The 18893-nt window shown below is 44.5% G+C and overlaps 1 protein-coding gene and 1 long non-coding RNA gene across 3 annotated transcripts in view; one reads left to right on the forward strand and one right to left on the reverse strand.

Moving 5' to 3' along the window:
- LCP1 (lymphocyte cytosolic protein 1) overlaps positions 1-18893 on the forward strand; it is an 83333-nt gene that overhangs the window by 40271 nt on the left and 24169 nt on the right. For both annotated transcript variants that reach the window (XM_030310927.2, XM_030310934.1), the window contains 6 exons: positions 10269-10355; positions 10941-11104; positions 11273-11402; positions 13561-13693; positions 16158-16239; positions 17844-18009. In XM_030310927.2, coding sequence (XP_030166787.1) covers positions 10292-10355; positions 10941-11104; positions 11273-11402; positions 13561-13693; positions 16158-16239; positions 17844-18009 — 739 coding nt within the window. In that variant the 5' untranslated portion in view covers positions 10269-10291. The remainder of the gene's footprint in view (positions 1-10268; positions 10356-10940; positions 11105-11272; positions 11403-13560; positions 13694-16157; positions 16240-17843; positions 18010-18893) is intronic.
- On the reverse strand, positions 278-16895 carry LOC115510771. The gene is made up of 3 exons (XR_003967830.1): positions 16808-16895; positions 16530-16534; positions 278-288 (listed from the first exon to the last, which is right to left on the reverse strand). It is a non-coding gene; the product is annotated as an uncharacterized LOC115510771 (long non-coding RNA).

An 18893-nucleotide genomic window follows, 5' to 3' on the forward strand; every position in this document is an offset into this window, starting at 1 on the left:
TGAAGAAGCACTCAGTAAACGTTACCTGGCCTTCTCATTTGTCTTTTAGCCATTGTTTTCTTGGACTCCAACAAAAATGGAGAGGAGAGCATATTCTCTGGAGAGAATATGGATTAATCATCCGGCATGAATAAGAAAAAAGACTGACTGAACTCTAAGCATTTTCTCTTCTGTGGAATCCCAGGTCACCTGTCACTTCCTGTGGGGCCGTGCCTGGCTCTCCGGGAGAGAGCCATTTCCCCGCTTCCTCTGGCTCTAAATTGCCCCCTGTATTCTAGTGACTGGTGTCTCTCTTCCCTACGAACCAGGCCACGGCCACATCTTACCTTTGTGTTGCCAGCATCTAGCCCAGGACCTGGCATATAGTAGGTATTCGGCAGATATTTACCGAAAGAGGAAATGTGGGGGCACCCGGGTGGCTCAGTCAGTTAAGCGTTCGACTCTTGGTTTCGGCTCAGGTCACGATCTCCCGGTTCGTGGGATCGAGCCGCCCGTTGGACTCTGCACTGGCAGCGTGGAGCCTGCTTGGGATTTTCCCTCTCTTTTCCTCTGTCTCTGCCCCCTGCCCCGCTCACGCCGTCTCTGACTCTCTCAAAATAAGGAAATCAAGACATGCACAGATGTATACATTTGTTTAGTAGCAGATATTTAGAGTTCCCAGAGGGTTTTCATAGTCCAGATGGTGATATGCAGATTACATCCAGGTGAACCCCAGCACCCGTTCCTTGCTATTTCCTCTGTGCTCCTGGTTCACTGGCTTAGAGCATCCTGGCCGGTTTTACCCTCCTTTCGGCCACTGCTGTCTCCACAGTTCCTTTCCTGTCCTCTCAGAGTCAGGCACGTAGTTATCTGGAGACCCCACCGCCAGGCATCACAGTGGCCAGCAGGGTTTATAAGACAGCTTGGAGGCCCAGCCCCCGGGCTGTGCCACCCTAGGCAGAGACCCGCTGGTGGCTGGCAGGGTGGGGCCAGGGAGCATCCTTTAACTTGGGTGTCATTTCTCTCCTCTGCGGCGGGAGGAACATGGCCAGATAGGTCATCTCTGCGGTCCCTTCACCGCCACCTTCTGTGTCTCTGTTATCCTTCTGTCACTTAAGAAAGTGGGCTTGGACCCAGACCATAGCAAAGAAAACTGTTAAAGACTTGGACGACAAGCCCCCAGAAGCAGGTTAAAAGACTTGTTTTGAAAGGCCTGGTGGCAGTCGTTAAAGGCAGGTGACAGAATCTTTATGAATTGAGCAGCTTCTCTAATTCCCCCCTGAGAATAGCCTGAGAGAGAGAGAGAGAGAGAGAGAGAGAGAGAAAGCTTTCATCGTATCAGAAAAGATTTAGGTTACAGGGTAGCGATTTGAGACATCGGAGAGGTTGTAGGGTTTCCCGATTCGGATATTTTTAAGAAAATAGTAGATGGCTCTCTTTCTGGGACAGTTTGCCTACCGTCTTGCCTAGAAACTGGGAGGGAACTGGATCGGCGTGCCTTGAGCTGTACACGGTGGCATGTCAGAAAGGAGATCCCACGTGCAGCTCGCCAACTGCCCTGCCCTGCGCTGAGCGGCCGAGCAGTGGGCATCTGCCTTGCTCAGTGAGGGCAATGCATGAGGCCAGAGCTCTCCTCGCCGCTGAGGTAAGAGCAGGAGCCGGGAGGGGCAGAGTGGGACCCAGCAGGGTGATGGCCCCAGCTCCTGATCACCCCTGCCCCTATTTCTAGGCTCCTTTGAAGCACACCTTCTCCGGGCCCTAACTGGTGCAGACGCTTACCAGCCAGAGAGTAGACTTTGGGAACTTTTCACACGGAAGGGATTCCGTTTCTCAACTTACAGATGAGGAAACGGAGGCCCAGGGAGGCCAAACAGAGCCTGATATCACACGGACGGGCAGTAACCTAGGTCTCCCAAGCCCACGCTCCACATTTCCTTCCCGTCTCTGCCAGGTTTTTGGTTGTGGTTTCCTTGGAGATGTACAAGTGTGTAAATTATCTGGGTCTCTTTATTTTATGGCTGGTGAAGGTGTTTGCTCTTTGTATGTTTTGGTAAGTTTCTGCGTTAATTTCTTTTTCTTTTTTTTTTTTTTTAATTTTTTTTTTTTCCAACGTTTATTTATTTTGGGGACAGAGAGAGACAGAGCATGAACGGGGGAGGGGCAGAGAGAGAGGGAGACACAGAATCGGAAACAGGCTCCAGTCTCTGAGCCATCAGCCCAGAGCCTGACGCGGGGCTCGAACTCCCGGACCGCGAGATCGTGACCTGGCTGAAGTCGGACGCTTAACCGACTGCGCCACCCAGGCGCCCCAATTTCTTACTCTTATCTTCTTTTCCCCCCTTGCGGTCCTGTTTCACTTGTCCATTTTTGATCTTCAGAGCTTTTCTCATCGTATTTCACCATTTTGCAAGAAGTGAGCAATGGTCTCTGTGTCACATTTGAAACCTGACATGTAACTGTGGGCTTCATAGAGCCCGAGGCTTTGTGACCCCCTCGCTTATAGCCCAGCAAGCAGAGCAGTGCTTTGCACACAGACTAGTAGGTGAGGAGAAAGTATGGACGAATGAACAAACGAGGAATGAATGATGTCTGATATTGAGGTAACTGAACTGAAGAGTGGGTGATCTATCAGTCCAAAATAATATTCAGCTTTTTGAAAAACAAAACCCAAGGATACCCTGAACTTTCAGTAAGGAAGGGTCTGGATCTTAAAGTCCTTGTGGTAGAATGTGGAATGAAGGGATTTTCAAGATGTTAACACCAGGAGAGTCACTGTCTATATATACCCTGGGGAAGGGGAGGGATGACAAGGCAATGAGGGCCTCCCCAGCCCCCACTTAGAGCATCCCCTTTGCTTGCAAGAGTTTTGTTCTGTGTCACATCCTTCCTTCTCTTCTCTTTTCTTTTCTTTTCTTTTCTTTTCGAGAGAATACAAGTAGGGAGGGGCAGAGAGAATCCCCCCATTAGCGCAGAGCCCCGTGCGGGGCTTGATCCCATGAACCATGAGATCATGACCGGAGCCAAAATCAGGAGTCAGAAGTTTAACCAACCTAGCCACCCGGGCACCCACTGTGTCACACCCTTCGTGGCCGTGAGCAGCTCGGTAGAGAAGCAAGGCAGCGTGGGGGCGGGGTGTTGGGGGAGGAAGGAAGTGGGGAGAAGCAAGGCAGCATGGGGAAGTGGGGAGATGGGCACTCCTTGGTTGGTAACTGAGCTGCGCTCTGTGTGCTGTGTTATATACAGCTTCCAAAGCCCCTCAACTGTGATCAGACGACAAAGGCCCCCAGAACATCACGTTCACCAGGGTTAGAGTGACCTGGCCTGCCAGCTTCCCATGAGAGTTCACGGGCCACCCGAGAGAGAGAGCTAGAGAAGAGAGCCACCGGGTCGGTGCCCCTGACCCACTCCTGCACCGTGGGGGCAGAGGTGGTAGAGTTCCCAGTTCTGTGCTCTGGGACGGCCCTTGGGCAAATCAGTGTATCTGCAGGGAGAGAGAGAGAGAGAGAGAGAGAGAGAGAGAGAGGAAAAAAAGACGATCTAAAGGAGATTTTGACTTGACAAAAAGAATTCATAAGAGTTCCTCTAAATGGTCCTCTGTATTTGAGGCTGTTTATAATTATTTGGCTTCTGAAAAACAAAGTCATTGTTAAACCACATTTTCAGAATCATCCTTTACGTTAAGCTTTGGAACGTCCCGAAAATGGTCCTGAGAACTTACAGTAAATTACTGGTGGTTACATCCCCTACTTTGTAACATGAAGGGGACAGAGTTGTGTGAAGCAAAGCTGCTTCTTTGTCTCGTAGAAGCTTATCATGATGGCTTCTTAAAAACTTATGGGTATGTTATTTTGCTTCAGAGTCTTAGGTGTTTTATGTTCCTCTTCAGTGAGCGTAGTCTAGCACTAAAGATTGCAACATGAGTGACGTTCTCGATTACGCGTTGTTTTGGATTATTAACTGTTCGTTCACGTATTCGGAATTTGTACAGCTTTCACCTGGCGCTGTCCTGAAATTATTGAGGCAAAGCTAGGAATCTGGGTCCTGAGTTTCCAGTTTTATTTTACCCACTGTGTCAAGTTGCAGGAAAAGTAGGACACATTCAAAAAGAGTCCCTTGGCAATGTGATGCCGGGTCACAGATGCCTCCCTGATCCTGGCAGTTATATAACTGGGCATCAGTATATCAAACCGAAATACTGACCAGCACTCCCACAAATAGTTTCTGTATTCAGACTTTAGGGAACTTGAGTTTAGGTGCTTTTATTCTTAAGTAGTCATTATCAGAAGTTCTCTTTCACTGCCGATCTGGGAAGTACCAGCCTCCTCTAAGCAGAGACTCAAAACTCATTGACCTAAAGAAATGAGCAGGTTTTGTGGCTTCTGCAACTTTGGGGGTTATTTGGCGTTCTTAGGACTTTGGAAATAATCTTATAAAAGTGAACAACCGGTACTTTCTTTGGCCAAACGTCTTGGAATTTTAGAGCTATTGATTTAATACATTTAAGTGCTCACAGAAAAACTGGCAGCCGGATGTGACTTAGATGAATGGTGGGAGTCCGTACTCTTAGATTTATGATCTGGGCAGTGATTCTAAAACAGGATTCCATAATTCACCCCTGATTTGCGAGATACCTTAAAATGGTTCCTGGGAGGGCATAGTTAGATGATGCTGTCATTAATAAGGGAGAAAGAAGTTGTGATGTATATACAATGGAATATCATTCAGCCATAGAAAGGAGGAAATCCTACCATTTGTGACAATGTGGATGGACCTTGAAGGCATGATGCTAAGTGAAAGAGGTCAGACAGCGAAAGGTAAATGCTGCCTGATCTCACTTTTTGTGGAATCTTAAAATACATACATACATACAACTAGAACTAAGCTTATGGAAGAAGAGATCAGACTTGTGGTTACCAGAGGCAGGTGGTGGGGGAGGAGGAATTGAAGGAAGGTGGTCAAAAGATACAAACTTCCAGCTGGAAGATCAGTAAGTCCTAGGGATGTGATATACGACCCTATGGCTGCAGTTAGCCCTTCTGTATGGTATATAGGAGAATCGTTGCCAGTAAATCCTAAGAGTGGTCCTCCCAAGGAGAAAAAATTTCCCCCTGTGTTCTTTCCTCTTTCTTTGCTTTTTATTGCGTCTGGATGAGAAAATGGCTGTTAGCTGAACCTATTCTGATCACATGTCAATCAAACCGTCATGCTGCGCACCTGAAACTCACACAGTGATGTTATGTCAAGTATTTCCCAATAAAACTGGAAACAACGAAAGGGGGGCCCCACTTAACGCAGGAGCAGTAGAGTGGAAACTGGAAGGAACGTGTTTTCCTCAAACCCTCGTTTCAGGCTCTAAATGCCTCAGTACATCCCATTCCTGCAGCGACCTCTCTGGGGACTGTGGCCAGTGTGGGGCCAGCAATTTGCAAACTGAAACCCTAACTTACTATCCTTATGAATCTGACTAACGTTAATACCACCCGTGCCTTCAAGTGGGCACGAAGTGGGTATATTTTTTCCAGGCAAACGCATCAATAGACTGTGTAAAGTACCTCAGATTTGATTCTAACCCCTTCTTTGAAATGGTCTGATCTGCATGGTGTTAATGACCTCCTCTTCCTGCTCCTCTGCTTTGTGAACATGGTGCCATTTGCACGTTCAGTTCAATTAGTTAAAGGGTCTCCTCTCAGCTATGGACCTTAATAGGCCCTGTTGATGGTCCCTTCATCCTTCTCTCGCTCTGCTCACCAGCAACTACATTTAGAACTCTAGAACTTGGACAGAGACATGGCCTTTAATCTCATTGAAACTCTAGTGTTCTGATCTCGAGAACGTAGGAGTTGTAATGAATTATTCCTTAAGTTCCTCCTGCCTCTACGAGTTGGCTTGTGTCTCCAAGACTTACTGCCCATTTTGGCAGAACAAGAGACCCTCTCCAGGTGTGTATTTGTGTTGGGGCCCCCACACAAGGCAGCATCATAGTAACTCGGGCTGTTGACTGTTGCTTCTCCAATGCACCTTTTAAAGGAATTTTCCTCTGGCTCGCAAACCACTCAGGGGTTTGGGAACCTTAAAATGTGAGGGCTGTCTCACTCTACGGCTTCTCTAAGTTGATCTTCCCCGTTTATAAATCTCTTTGAAAAAATACAGTTATCCAGATGCCCAGGTTTTTCATCTTGACCTACTTGCAATGGTGCTTAAAAACCACATGGTTTTAAAATAACGCTTCTCCCACCCCTTCTCGGTCTTTAATTTGAACAGGCCATGCCATTCATTTTCTCAGCTTTTCCATTGCACCGTGGTCTTGAGATTTGCTTTCTCATCTAATACAGTGACTCTTTTGTTGCTTCTTTGGCCCTGCTCTTGACCCTTAAGACGCAGTCTCATTTTTGCCTTCACTTGTGTTTCTCCCTAGCCCCTTACAGTGCTCGACGGTCTGAAACGCTTATGTCAAAGGATGGGGTTAAGTTCAGACTCAGAGATCCCGTTCAAGCTTCTACCTTTAACATTGTTCCCTGCTTTTCGGGTAACTGGGGCAGTGTAGACATGCCTCACCTGAAATGAGAACAGCACCTGGCTTGTAGCAGGCATTTAGAAAATACTGGTAAATGAATGAATTTATCTCATAACCCCATGAGCATCCATGAACCAAGACGTGTGAATTAAGACACCTAAGAACAAGAAAGGCCAGCCACCTCTAGGTCTAAAGCCCCTTGGATTTTATCAAAGATCTTGTGGAAATGTGATGGAGAACCTTCTCCTGATGTGTATATGGAATATTTGTAAAGGCATAAAGGAAATCTAGGCCAAATTACTCACAAGGATTTAGAAAAGGGTACAAAGTTATGTACGAATTTCTTAGCACAGAAGCTTTGCCTCCCTCACACGTGAAAGCAAAATCTTCCTAAGCTAGAATACCTAGATAGGCTCTCTGTGTTACGAATTTTTTAAAATCTCCCATGGAGTATACATATTAGATGGTTAATAATTGCTGGTTGAGCGTATGGGTGGACAAACTGAATGTCTAGCAGAAGTGTGGAGGCATTGAACCTGAGTAGACAGCATGAGGGAAGAGAAAAGACTGAGAATTGGAATCCTGGCTACTCCTCTCCCTGGCTGTGTGATCTGAGATATGTGTCCTAACTTCTCTGAGCTTCTGTTTCCTCTTCTACAAAATGGGAATATATATCTATATTTATGCCATCAGATTTCATTGAGGGACATTATAATAAACACGAAGCTAGTGTTTACTGCACCTCACAAGTGTCCTCTCCTGGGTGAAGGTATTGCTATGAGACCTCAGTTCTGTGGTCCTAAAAAAACATTGATTTGTTTGGCTCTTAGAGATGGAGTGAAGTATGTAACTGATGACATTTCCCTTTTTGCATTCGCTTCTAGAGAACTTGGAACTAGACTTTCAGCCTGCTTCTAGCAAAATACGCAGTCTTAACTGTGGACTTGAAGGATTAAAGCCCCCCTGCCATTATCTTGTCTTACCTAGGCGTGGCTCTCCTCCTTAACAATTACATGACTTCATTCATTTAATTCTTACGCTTGGGTGTAACTTTGTAAGCTGGCTCAAATTGTTTTTGGAACAAGGCTTGGTGAGGGAGGAAGAAGGAAGGAAGGATGGGAGGAAGGGAGGATGAGTGGATGGAAGGAAAGGAAGAAAAAAATTTTTAAAAAAGGGAGGGAGACAGAGAGAGGCGAGAAAAAAAGGAAAGGAGAGGAGTGAGGAAGGCAAGAAAGTCAGATAGCCATTGCCTGTCCCTGAGGGTTATTGTGTTGTGTAAATATTTGCTTATACAGTTAAGTTCTGTGCAGTTTTCCCTTCCTTCAGAGAACCCAGTGAACCTTTTTAAAGATTTTTTTTTATTTTTATTTTTTTTCAACGTTTATTTATTTTTGGGACAGAGAGAGACAGAGTATGAATGGGGGAGGGGCAGAGAGAGAGGGAGACACAGAATCGGAAACAGGCTCCAGGCTCTGAGCCATCAGCCCAGAGCCCGACGCGGGGCTTGAACTCCCGGACCGTGAGATCGTGACCTGGCTGAAGTCGGACGCTTAACCGACTGCGCCACCCAGGCGCCCCCCAGTGAACCTTTTTAGATACATGAGGTTACTAATAAAATTATTATTGATAATAAAACATATCTTTAGAGGAATTGAAATAGCAACAGTATCTAATTCTCTGAGTTTCTTTTTTTAATGTTTATTTTTAAGAGAGAGAGAGCGAGAGAGCGTGTGCATAATCAAGGGAGGGACAGAGAGAGAGGGAGACACAAATCTGAAGCAGGCTCCAGGCCCTGAGTTGTCAGCCCAGAGCCCAACGTGGGACTTGAACTCACGGACCTGGAGATCATGACCTGAGCCTCAGTCGGATGATTGATCGACTGAGCCACCCAGGCACCTCTAAGCCTTTGACTTTCAAATCCTGCTCCCTGGAGTTCCTACTGGTACATAAGCTCACAGGAAGTGGGAGAGTAGAGGCAGGGGAGCATTTGAGTTTCTTCAGCCAACGCCTCTCAGAGTTGTTATTTTGTCTTGTTTGTTTCAACTTACATGTAAAGCTTCTGTTAACAAAGGATTTGGGGGGAAACCAAAGTTTGACGCCACCAATATGTGTACATAACAAAAGAGTAAGTTGGTGGATAAGCCAAATTGAGCGTAAGGCATTTTTGAACTATAGATCTAAGTGTTAAGCTTGCTTCCCTTTTTATGTGGTTGTTGATTGGTTGGCACCGAGAACAAGTATAGCACTATAAAATGCTGTGAAAACATAGAAAAGGAAATTCATTTAAAGTAATATCCTGTAACAAATGTGAAATATGTTTTTTAAATGTTTGTTTATTTTTGAGAGAGAGAGAGAGAGAGAGAGAGAGCAGGGCAGGGGCAGGGAGAGAGGGAGACAGAGAATCGCAAGCAGGCTCCACGCTGTCCATGGCAGAGCCGGATGTGGGGCTCAGTCCCATGAACCATGAGATCATGACCTGAGCTGAAATCAAGAGTCAGACGCTTAACTGACTGAGCCACCCAGACATTTCACAGATGTAACATATTTGCAAAACATCAGTAACTTCACTGAAATGCTCAAATTATAATTACATGTAAAAATACCCCATCATCCGCACTCCCACCCTGCTTATCCCTTCACCAGCAGGAAATGCAGCAAGCTTTAGTGGAACTGCAATTTGAAATATTCTGGTGTGGATGAGCTAGGGGCATGGAGAATATAATCCGTTTTCTGTGTCATTCTCTTTCTACCCACTAGAGGGCAGCAATAAAGCACAGGGAAGGGGAAATTAACTCCAGCTCTGGCATTTAAGTTTCCCAGCAAGACTAGCCTTTCCGAAAACAAGAACACCTAGAAAGTCCCTGAGATTCCCACATATGAATTATTAGAGGGTCAGGTTCCCTTCCCCTTTCCCTCAATATTGAGAGAACTTTGAAAACTCCCGTTGAAGTGATAAAAGTTACCTGTTGGCTTGGCCAAACATACCAATTGTAAATGTGAACATGACATCATCTCTAAAAAAGGCATTTATGTAAAAGTTAAGTGTTATAGTTGTATATTTCCATGCAGCACACGACTCCAAGACTTAGCGATTTACCACAACAGTCATTTTACCGCATCTCTCGATTCTGTTCATTGGGCACAGCTGGGTGGTTTTTCTGTTTTGTGTGATTTGACGGGGGACCGTGGACATCTAGGGTCTCAAATTAGCTGGAATGTCCAAAGTGGCCTACTCCGTGTGTAATTGTAAAAGATCCGCGTGTAGAATTTCTGGTGCCTGGCGGTTGAGGCTAGCTGTCAGCTGGGAGCCCAGCAGGGACAGGTGAGCAGAGTACCCGGTCCTTCGTTGGCTTCTTCATGCGGGTTGGACATGTCAGAGCATGGCACTTGGTTTCCAAGAGGGAATATCCTGAGACTGAGCATTCCCAAAGGAAGGAGCCAGAAGGTTCCAGTCCCAGACATGGCTCCTGCTGCCTCCTCAATGGTCAGAGCAGACACAGGGTCAGCCCAGGTTCAAGGGGAGGGAATCAGCTCCGGCTCCTGATGTGGAACAGTCTGTAGACCCAGGGAGAGGAGGGAGTGGTGAGGGCCAATTGGAGGCCACGTGGACGGTTAAGAATGAGGTCATTTCTTACATATGGGGAAGATATGTATAAATCGGGAGGGATACGGAGGGATATTGTCTTCATTTGATAAATGGAAATTGCTGCTTACTGTGGTACTTCAAGAATTAAGACGCACAGAAGTCATTCCTTATGTTCTTCTCCTTCCTCAGATCTGTTGCCGAAAGCAATAAAAATGGCCAGAGGATCAGTGTCCGATGAAGAAATGATGGAGCTCAGAGAAGCTTTTGCCAAAGTTGGTGAGCAGGCCTGCCGCTCAAGTCACATGGTTCTCCTCTTTGCTGAGTGGCTTAAGGACAGATTCAGTGAATCGGTAACATGAGCCAAATAGCGGAAGTGAAAGGAATACAGCGGTATTGGTTAGAGGAGCTGAGGGAACTTAATTTTGAAACATCTGCTTTAGGAAGGTGGCTTCTTTCTCTATCAAAACATGGAATATGGACCCTCTCACCCCTGCCGCTTTTCTCATATTCTTATCTGGTCTGATTTCCTTGGTTTCCTTTGTTTTTCTGCTATTCCATACTCTGGCTTTGTATCTCTAAGCTTGTGATGTATTTTCCCGTCTCTTTCTGTAACAGTCTCTTCAGATTCTGTTGCCAGAACCTCTGCTGTGACGTTATGACGCGTGGATGTTGGAAGTGACGCTAATGCCCCTCCCCGGTAGAAACAGGCCTCTTGCGAGACTCTGACTCTCGCATGGGGTCAGGCTGCGACCCCCGAATGATTGCCCCTCCAGCCCACTCACCTCCCGTCTCGCCTTCCCCCACCTCTTTATCCTGTTTCCTGAACCGCCCTGAAACTTCAAGTCCTCTCTTGCCTTGCAGATACCGATGGCAATGGGTACATCAGCTGCAATGAGTTGAATGATTTGTTCAAGGCTGCTTGCCTGCCTCTGCCTGGGTACAAAGTGAGAGAAATTACAGAAAACCTGATGGCAACAGGTGATCTGGACCAGGATGGGAGGATCAGCTTTGACGAGTTTATCAAGGTGGGTATGAGGCAGGACGCACGGAGATGCGTTTGAAGCTTGGGGCCTCAACCTGACAAATGTCCAGAAATGGATTCCCACCCTCCCCGCCTCACTATTACATATTCTTCCCTTTGGGATTCTCTTGATCACAGATTGGGTTTCTAAAGATACATTCCATTTTTGCAGGTTTTCCACGGCCTGAAAAGCACAGAGGTTGCCAAGACCTTTAGGAAGGCGATCAATAAGAAGGAAGGCATCTGTGCGATCGGTGGTACTTCGGAGCAGTCCAGCGTCGGCACCCAGCACTCGTATTCCGGTGCGCTGTCCCGGCGGAAGTGGGGAGGGTGCTGGCACGAGGAGAGACTGGGGGGTAGCGGGAGAGGGAGCCATACGGAAAGGATCCGTGCCTTCTGGGGCTCCACATTCTAAACTCGGTGTTAAACCTAAGGGGTGCAAACCGACACAGAAGCCAACGCGAGTGTATTGACTACTGCCTGTTTCCCTGTGGTTGGCGAGCTAATTCCAGGGACGTGATGGAGGAGGAGCAATCCTAGTTCTAGGTAGAGTCCAATACCAAGTCATCTCAACAGCATTTAAAAAATACATTGAATGGAAACCAATTTGACAATAAACTTCATATATTGAAAGAAAAATACATTGAGGCTGGAGGGAATTATGCTAAATGAAATTAGTCAGAGAAAGACAAATGTCACATGACTTCACTCATACGAGGACTTTAAGAGACAAAACAGATGAACGTAAGGGAAGGGAAACAAAAATAATATAAAAACAGGGAGGGGGACAAAATGTCACAGAGTCATAAACATGGAGAACAAACAGAGGGTTACTGGAGGGGCTGTGGGAGGGGGGCTGGGCTAAATGGGGAAGGGGCACTAAGGAATCTACTCCTGAAATCGTTGTCGCACTATATGCTAATTTGGATGTGAATTTAAAAAATTAAATAAATAAAGAAGTAAATAAATAATACATTGAGGCTGCCAGAATTCCTTTATAAATCTTTTGGATAAAATGAACCATTCAGGCTTTTATCTCCTCCACACTTCATGATTATTCTCAATGCCTACTGATGGGTCAAGAATATTATGTTTTTACCGATTTGGAAGGAAGCTGTGTATTTATTTTACGGGCTGCCATCCAACAGCCCTAATGGGAACTATTTTTTTTTTTAATTTTTTTTTTTTTAAATTTTTTTTTCAACGTTTATTCATTTTTGGGACAGAGAGAGACAGAGCATGAACGGGGGAGGGGCAGAGAGAGAGGGAGACACAGAATCGGAAACAGGCTCCAGGCTCTGAGCCATCAGCCCAGAGCCCGACGCGGGGCTGGAACTCCCAGACCGCGAGATCGTGACCTGGGCTGAAGTCGGACGTCTAACCGACTGCGCCACCCAGGCGCCCCAGGGAACTCTTAAAAATTCAAACGGTACAGTAATCCAACGAATCCCAAACTGAGTTCTTTAACACGTTAGTGGATCTTAAAGATAAGTTCATGGTTAAGTACCATTTGTGATCGTGAAGGCAGTGTTTAACCTTTTACTTTTAAATACAGAAATCGTATAAATATGCATTATGAATATTCAAGACAATGAAGACTCGAACTTTGGTGACTCGGGATTCTTCTGTGTTTTCAGTGACCCACAATGTGGGAAACACCGTACTGGGCTGTAAGGCATAGCGTGAGGTTTCATTAAAACTTCTGAAATGAGGGGCGCCTGGGTGGCTCAGTCGGTTGAGGGTCCAACTTCGGCTCAGGTCATGATCTCACAGCATGAGTTCGAGCCCCGCATCAGGCTCTGTGCTGACTGACGGCTCAGAGCCCGGAGCCTGCTTCGGATTCCGTGTCTCCCTCTCTCTCTCTGCCCCTCCCCCGCTCATGCTCTGCTCTCTCTCTGTTAAAAACAAACATTAAAAAAATTAAAAAAAAAAACAAAAAACTTCTGAAATGAACTTCTGGCAGCTTTATTGATAAGAAAGAAAGATTATATCACACGGGATTTTATTTCATAACAACCATATACAGGAGCTCAAAGATTTTGTAGGGATTATCTGTGATCATCTCACATTTAAATTGGCTGGGCTGAAGGCAGCCGCTGAGTTTTATCCTGTAAGCATTAGATCACATTCATATTTAAATTGTATCTAAATATAAATAAAATATATCTCTAACATTTACAAATATAGTTACATATTATATATCTATTATATCTAATATATAATAATTAGATATTATTAAATCTGCTTGCCATATGTTTAATGACTTGGAGTGAATAGAGGTCCTGTGCCTGGTCCCCAAGTCACTGAGATTTTTCAATGTCAATAAACGTAAGATGATAGGATAAGGGACCAGAGAGCATCTCAATGGCTCTCCTGGGCATGGCAATCTGAGATCCATGTACATAATTTTATGTCAGATTTTCACTTTGCAAATAAGCCATTTTTATCATTTACTTGCAGAGGAAGAGAAGTTTGCCTTTGTCAACTGGATAAACAAAGCCCTGGAAAATGACCCCGACTGTCGACATGTTATCCCAATGAATCCAAACACAAATGATCTCTTCAGTGCCGTGGGAGATGGCATTGTCCTTTGGTAAATAACTCTTCCTTCTTGGTTTCTAAGACCTTCCTGGAATTTTCTGGAATACCAGCAGTTCATTGTCTTTATCCTAGGCCAGCGTCCTTTGGCGCTCAGCGGGACTTGAAATGCTTTCTGCACTTGCACTTGGCAGGTCCTGGAAAGCAAACTAATTTCACAAGCAACTTATAATGAGACACGTAAAGCTGCTGTTGCTTGGTTGGAGGGGAGGGATGCACAGTATACAGACAAACAAACGCAGGTGGAGATACAATAATACAAGGTCAAAAGCAATTACTTTTGGAACATATGCCACTTGGCTTCATCTGAAAGCACCTAGATTCAGAATAGCAGCGTGATGATTGAGGCAACCCAGTGCCAGTCCTTGTGCAGAGACTTTTGAGTGGTACGTACCAACATGCATTTCAAATGCTGAGGACACCTGGAAAAAGAGGAATGCATTCTGCTTGCGGAAGGCCTCTACAGCAATTGGTCCTCATGGTGTCTTTGAAATACTTCTATAGCTCTTGCTTTAGCAGCTTCTAATGCCATTGTAAGACACGGTATTAATGAAAGAAAGGGCTTGGAATAGCCAATCCCAGGTGAGCTCAGGAGTTGAAGGGAAGGATGGATGGGCAAGATTTAAAACCCCCTCTTCCCTGCTCTGGGCAGAGCAATTCTGCTTTTGGTATTTTATTTATTAGAGTGGTATTTTATTTATTAGAGTTCACCATGAGATTTCATTTTTAAAAATTTCAACTGCCAAAAAAAAAAAGACGTAAACAACGTAGGCAAGAGCAAATCCTAATTCCTTTGGTTGGCCCACAAAGCACCCCATCATCTTCCCTCAGTCTCCTGCTAGCTTTACCTCCCAAGACCCCCATGACTCAGGGACCCAGCGTGGGACACTGAGTGAATGGCTGCGGGAATGGCTACATCAGCAACCATACTTACTCTTCCCCGTACACGTCTGCTCATAACTGTAACTGGCTTTGCCTTTTATTCTCCTTTTTAAGAATGCCTTTCCATGGGGGTGCCTTGGTGTCTCAGTTGGTTAAGCATCTGACTCTTGGTTTTGGCTTAGGTCACGATCTCATGGTTCGTGAGATCAAGCCCCACGTCGGGCTCTGTGCTGACAGTGCAGAGTCGGCTTGGGATTCTGTCTGTCTCTGTCCCTTCGCTATTCACACACACTCTACCTCAAAATAAACATACTCTAAAAAAAAAAAAAGAATGCCCTTCCCACCATCTCCTCCTATGGAAATCCATTTACCATGACAGTTTTTGGTCTATTCCAGTCCTCCGGTGGTCTCTCCCTTCACTGGATTCTTAAAGCGCATATTCGTGGTACTTTGGGAGCCATCATAATGTTCTTCTTTTGGACTGTTGGGTAACTTTTCATATCGATATATTTTGTCTCTATAATTGGACCATACGCTTTTCAAGAGCAAGGTTACCTTATACTTTCTGAACCACCCCTCCCTCCTACCATTTCCTAAGGCTTCTAGTTCACCAACAGCTTCAGATTTTTCAGATAATAATTTAGGGGTTGGTTTTGCCTGAATCGCAGTAAAGTATCTTTTATTTAAATATATGGAAACACACACACACACACACACACACACACAGGACAAAGTTATGGAAATACATCTTTAAAGGCCACCCCAAAAAAGGCAGTTGCATAAAAATTGTTAGGAAAAAATGTTAATGCTGATTTCTCTTTAGACACAAATAGCCAGGGTCAAGTTTACAATTCTTTGAATTTGTTGTTGTTCCTTTGGATTTGCTTTTTCAACTTCCTTTCTTTAAATAAAGTGGAGGTGACCTAAGGAAATGTATTTTTTATGCTCCACTGAAGTTGTTAAATGAATGCTAAATGAGTCAAATCAGTTTTTCATAAATAATAACTGCTCACTGCAGATGTCTGATCAATATATTAGACACTTCACTGGGTGAAATTTCTCAAGCATTGATACAACAGTGGGTATAACAGGTACAGCAGAGTATAAAACATTTTATCATCCACTTAGTTAAAAGTATAGAGTTCCACCAAGTGTCAGATAGAAATTTCGACATTACATGAGCTCAGAAGTGTATAGATGGTCATTTATATAGTGGGGACAATTTTCACAGCTGAGAAAGTAAAGCACTCCTGGTGACTTTGCCTTGGCTTTCTACCCAGAATTTCCTAATATGCTAAAGAAACCAGGATGATTTTGCAGCTTGTTAGGTACATGAATAAAGCGGGGTCCTTATTGCCTGCCTCAGTATATTAGTATGATTTCAGGAACTTTAACCTTTCCCATAGATAGTGTGAATCTAGTCAAAATCGCATAACTGATTTGATATCTAAACACTGGGTCACATGAATTATATTATGGTCTTATTTGCTTCTGACATTGCTAGAATTCAAATTCAATATTACTGGACTCTGTCATTCGGAAGCCAGCTTTCTTTAATTTAATTGTTTCTTTCTCAGTAAAATGATCAACCTCTCAGTGCCAGACACGATTGATGAAAGAACAATCAACAAAAAGAAACTCACCCCCTTCACCATTCAGGTATGTCTTCTCTCCGTTACCAAACTCTATAGGATTGTGTTTGGGATGCGTGAGCCCCGGAACTGCAGAGTCAGCCTTTTCCGGGGGCTTGGCCATTATTCCAGAACTCAGGTTTGCGGCTGGTGATTTGTCATGACTAGTGGGACAGAGAAAGACATTTTGTTTTTGTCTTTCATTAACAGAGCAGGGGGGCCGGGGAGGGGGACCATTGGTGGGACATAAGCAGGAGTGGCCGGGCGTCGTTTGTTTTGGCAATTATGAATACAATTCACATTGGCTAAAGTTTCAACTCAGACTTTCCCTAGCAGTTTATCTTTGAGCTGATGCCAAACATGCAGCATTTTAGCTGAAAAGATAAGCCTTTCTAAGAATTGAAGGGCTGAGAGACGGGAAATGCTCTGGCAGCCTCCCGGTGGTATTGGCCACGGCCACTGGTGTGATAAATATAACCTGGTTTTATGCCTTCAATTTGCGAATTAACTGGAACAGTAACCAGTGGTTAAGTAAGCCGTATTTCTATGTTCTGTCCCAGCGTTTTAACATTATTGTGATTCTCTCGTTCTGGAACCGTGTCTCACTACTTAAATCATGAATAATATATTATGCTGTTTGGCGTAAGCAACGCCGTGTACTTTTAACATGCGAGGGGTAACCAAAGTGAGAACAATGATTAACCATATATGAACGTGCTTACTGTTAAATTTAACCTTGAGGTTAAATTTTAATCTTGGCCATAAATAGAAACGGTGTTTTTATTCATCATTTGAGCTCTCCACCAAGGCAAAACCCCACGTCCCCCCCACCCCCCAATAGTTCCAAGTCACCGGTAGCTTGTGTTTCGTTTTTAGTTTGTCATAAAAACGACTTCTGTACATCCCTACCTCAAAATCTTCTCCGTTGCGGACCCAAGAAGAGGATATAGATTCTAGGCTGAAAATGTCATTGATTCTATTCCAACCGTGTTTGAGATACATCACGTGTGCTGTTGCTAGTTCTAAGAACGGGTGGTCTATATATGTATGTGTGCATGTGTGTGTGAGTGTGTGTAGGTGTATGTGTACTTAAGGTCCCTAGATATTATGGATACTCAGTAAATTGTCTTAGTGAACACCACTCTCTCTTTCCCAGGAATTTGATTTGTGTCTTTTTCATTCCCTTAATACCCAATCTGAAAGTCAAAAAGCTGTTTTGTTACTCTCTTTTATGACCTTGATTTACATCAACACTTGTGCTATTAATGATAGCCAGTGACAAGACAATGACCACCCTCAAAGGTACCCCTCTCTGTCTGGCCCAGTGGGGATGTTGAGTGGGTAGGCTCCATCACAGGGCAAAATAGAAAAATGGAACACTCTTTAGTTTCCTCCGGCCCAGGGTGGGCCTTCAACTCAGGGAGCCGGTTTGATTGAACAGACACCGCTTATAAGCCCAGTGCCTGGGTTACCAGATTTCCTCTTTCAGGTGTTACTGCTTTTTTTCGATGCTAAAATCTAGTAAAGACCAGGCCTCTAGACCTGTGAACTTTCCAGAAGCAAAACATTGTTGTCGACCGTTTTGCCATCTGCAAAGTCAAAACTGAAATTTGTACAACTTTCCTCCCTCAGGAGAATCTGAACCTGGCTCTGAATTCTGCCTCAGCCATTGGATGCCACGTGGTTAACATCGGGGCTGAGGACTTGAAGGAGGGGAAGCCTTACCTGGTCCTGGGACTTCTGTGGCAGGTCATCAAGATTGGGTTGTTTGCGGACATCGAACTCAGCAGAAATGAAGGTATGAACTAAGCCACAGATGTTATTAATGGCGTGGCTTTTTATTAATACATGTGCGGGAGGCTGTAGGAGGAAGATGTCAGGAATACTCAAGCCCAGAATCCCCAGTTTTTGAAAACTATGGTTATATTGAATCTGTTGCATTAATGTAACAGTTTCTGTCCACACTGACCAGGCTTTTTAAAAGGACAGAGCAAAAGCTTTTTAAGACCACAGGCTAATAATAATGCTTGTTTAGAACCTAGAGCTCAGTCTGGCTGTCTGGGATCCAACCTCAAGAGCTTTTCTGGGTTCACTTTGCCTTTAGAATACTTTGTAACAAAATAGACGACTTCTTTTAACTTGTGTTTTATGAAGCAATTCTCATTCATATACTGCAGTGACAGCGCCAGATGAGGAGAAACGTGGTCTATTTCTTAACCAAGACTGTGGAGGATTGCACTGAGGGTTTCAGAGTTCTCAGCTAAATATTGTAGCTGTCAGTCTTAGCCTGTCTGCTTCGGCACCCTCTCTCATTTAAACAATCACAGCCCCGTTGTTTAGACAGAAGCAGCAGATTGTGATAAGAATAAACTGAGGGTTGATGGGGGGTGGGAGGGAGGGGAAAGTGGGTGATGGGCATTGAGGACGGCACCTGTTGGGATGAGTACTGGGTGTTGATGGAAACCAATTTGACGATAAATTTCACATTAACATAAAATAAAATAAAAGGATAGGGAAGTATAATCCTCCTGGAAGTAAAGGAGATCCCAAATTGAATAAAAAAAAAAAAGAATCATACAAAAAACAGGGTTACCTTTTAGTTTTCTGGTACAGATCCCAAGAATATGAAATCTGTAGCCAGATTCTAGTCTTTAGTTATATATACTTTCTAATTTCTATCTC

This window comes from Lynx canadensis, chromosome A1 (genome assembly GCF_007474595.2).
Source record: "Lynx canadensis isolate LIC74 chromosome A1, mLynCan4.pri.v2, whole genome shotgun sequence".
NCBI classification, from domain to species: domain Eukaryota; kingdom Metazoa; phylum Chordata; class Mammalia; order Carnivora; family Felidae; genus Lynx; species Lynx canadensis.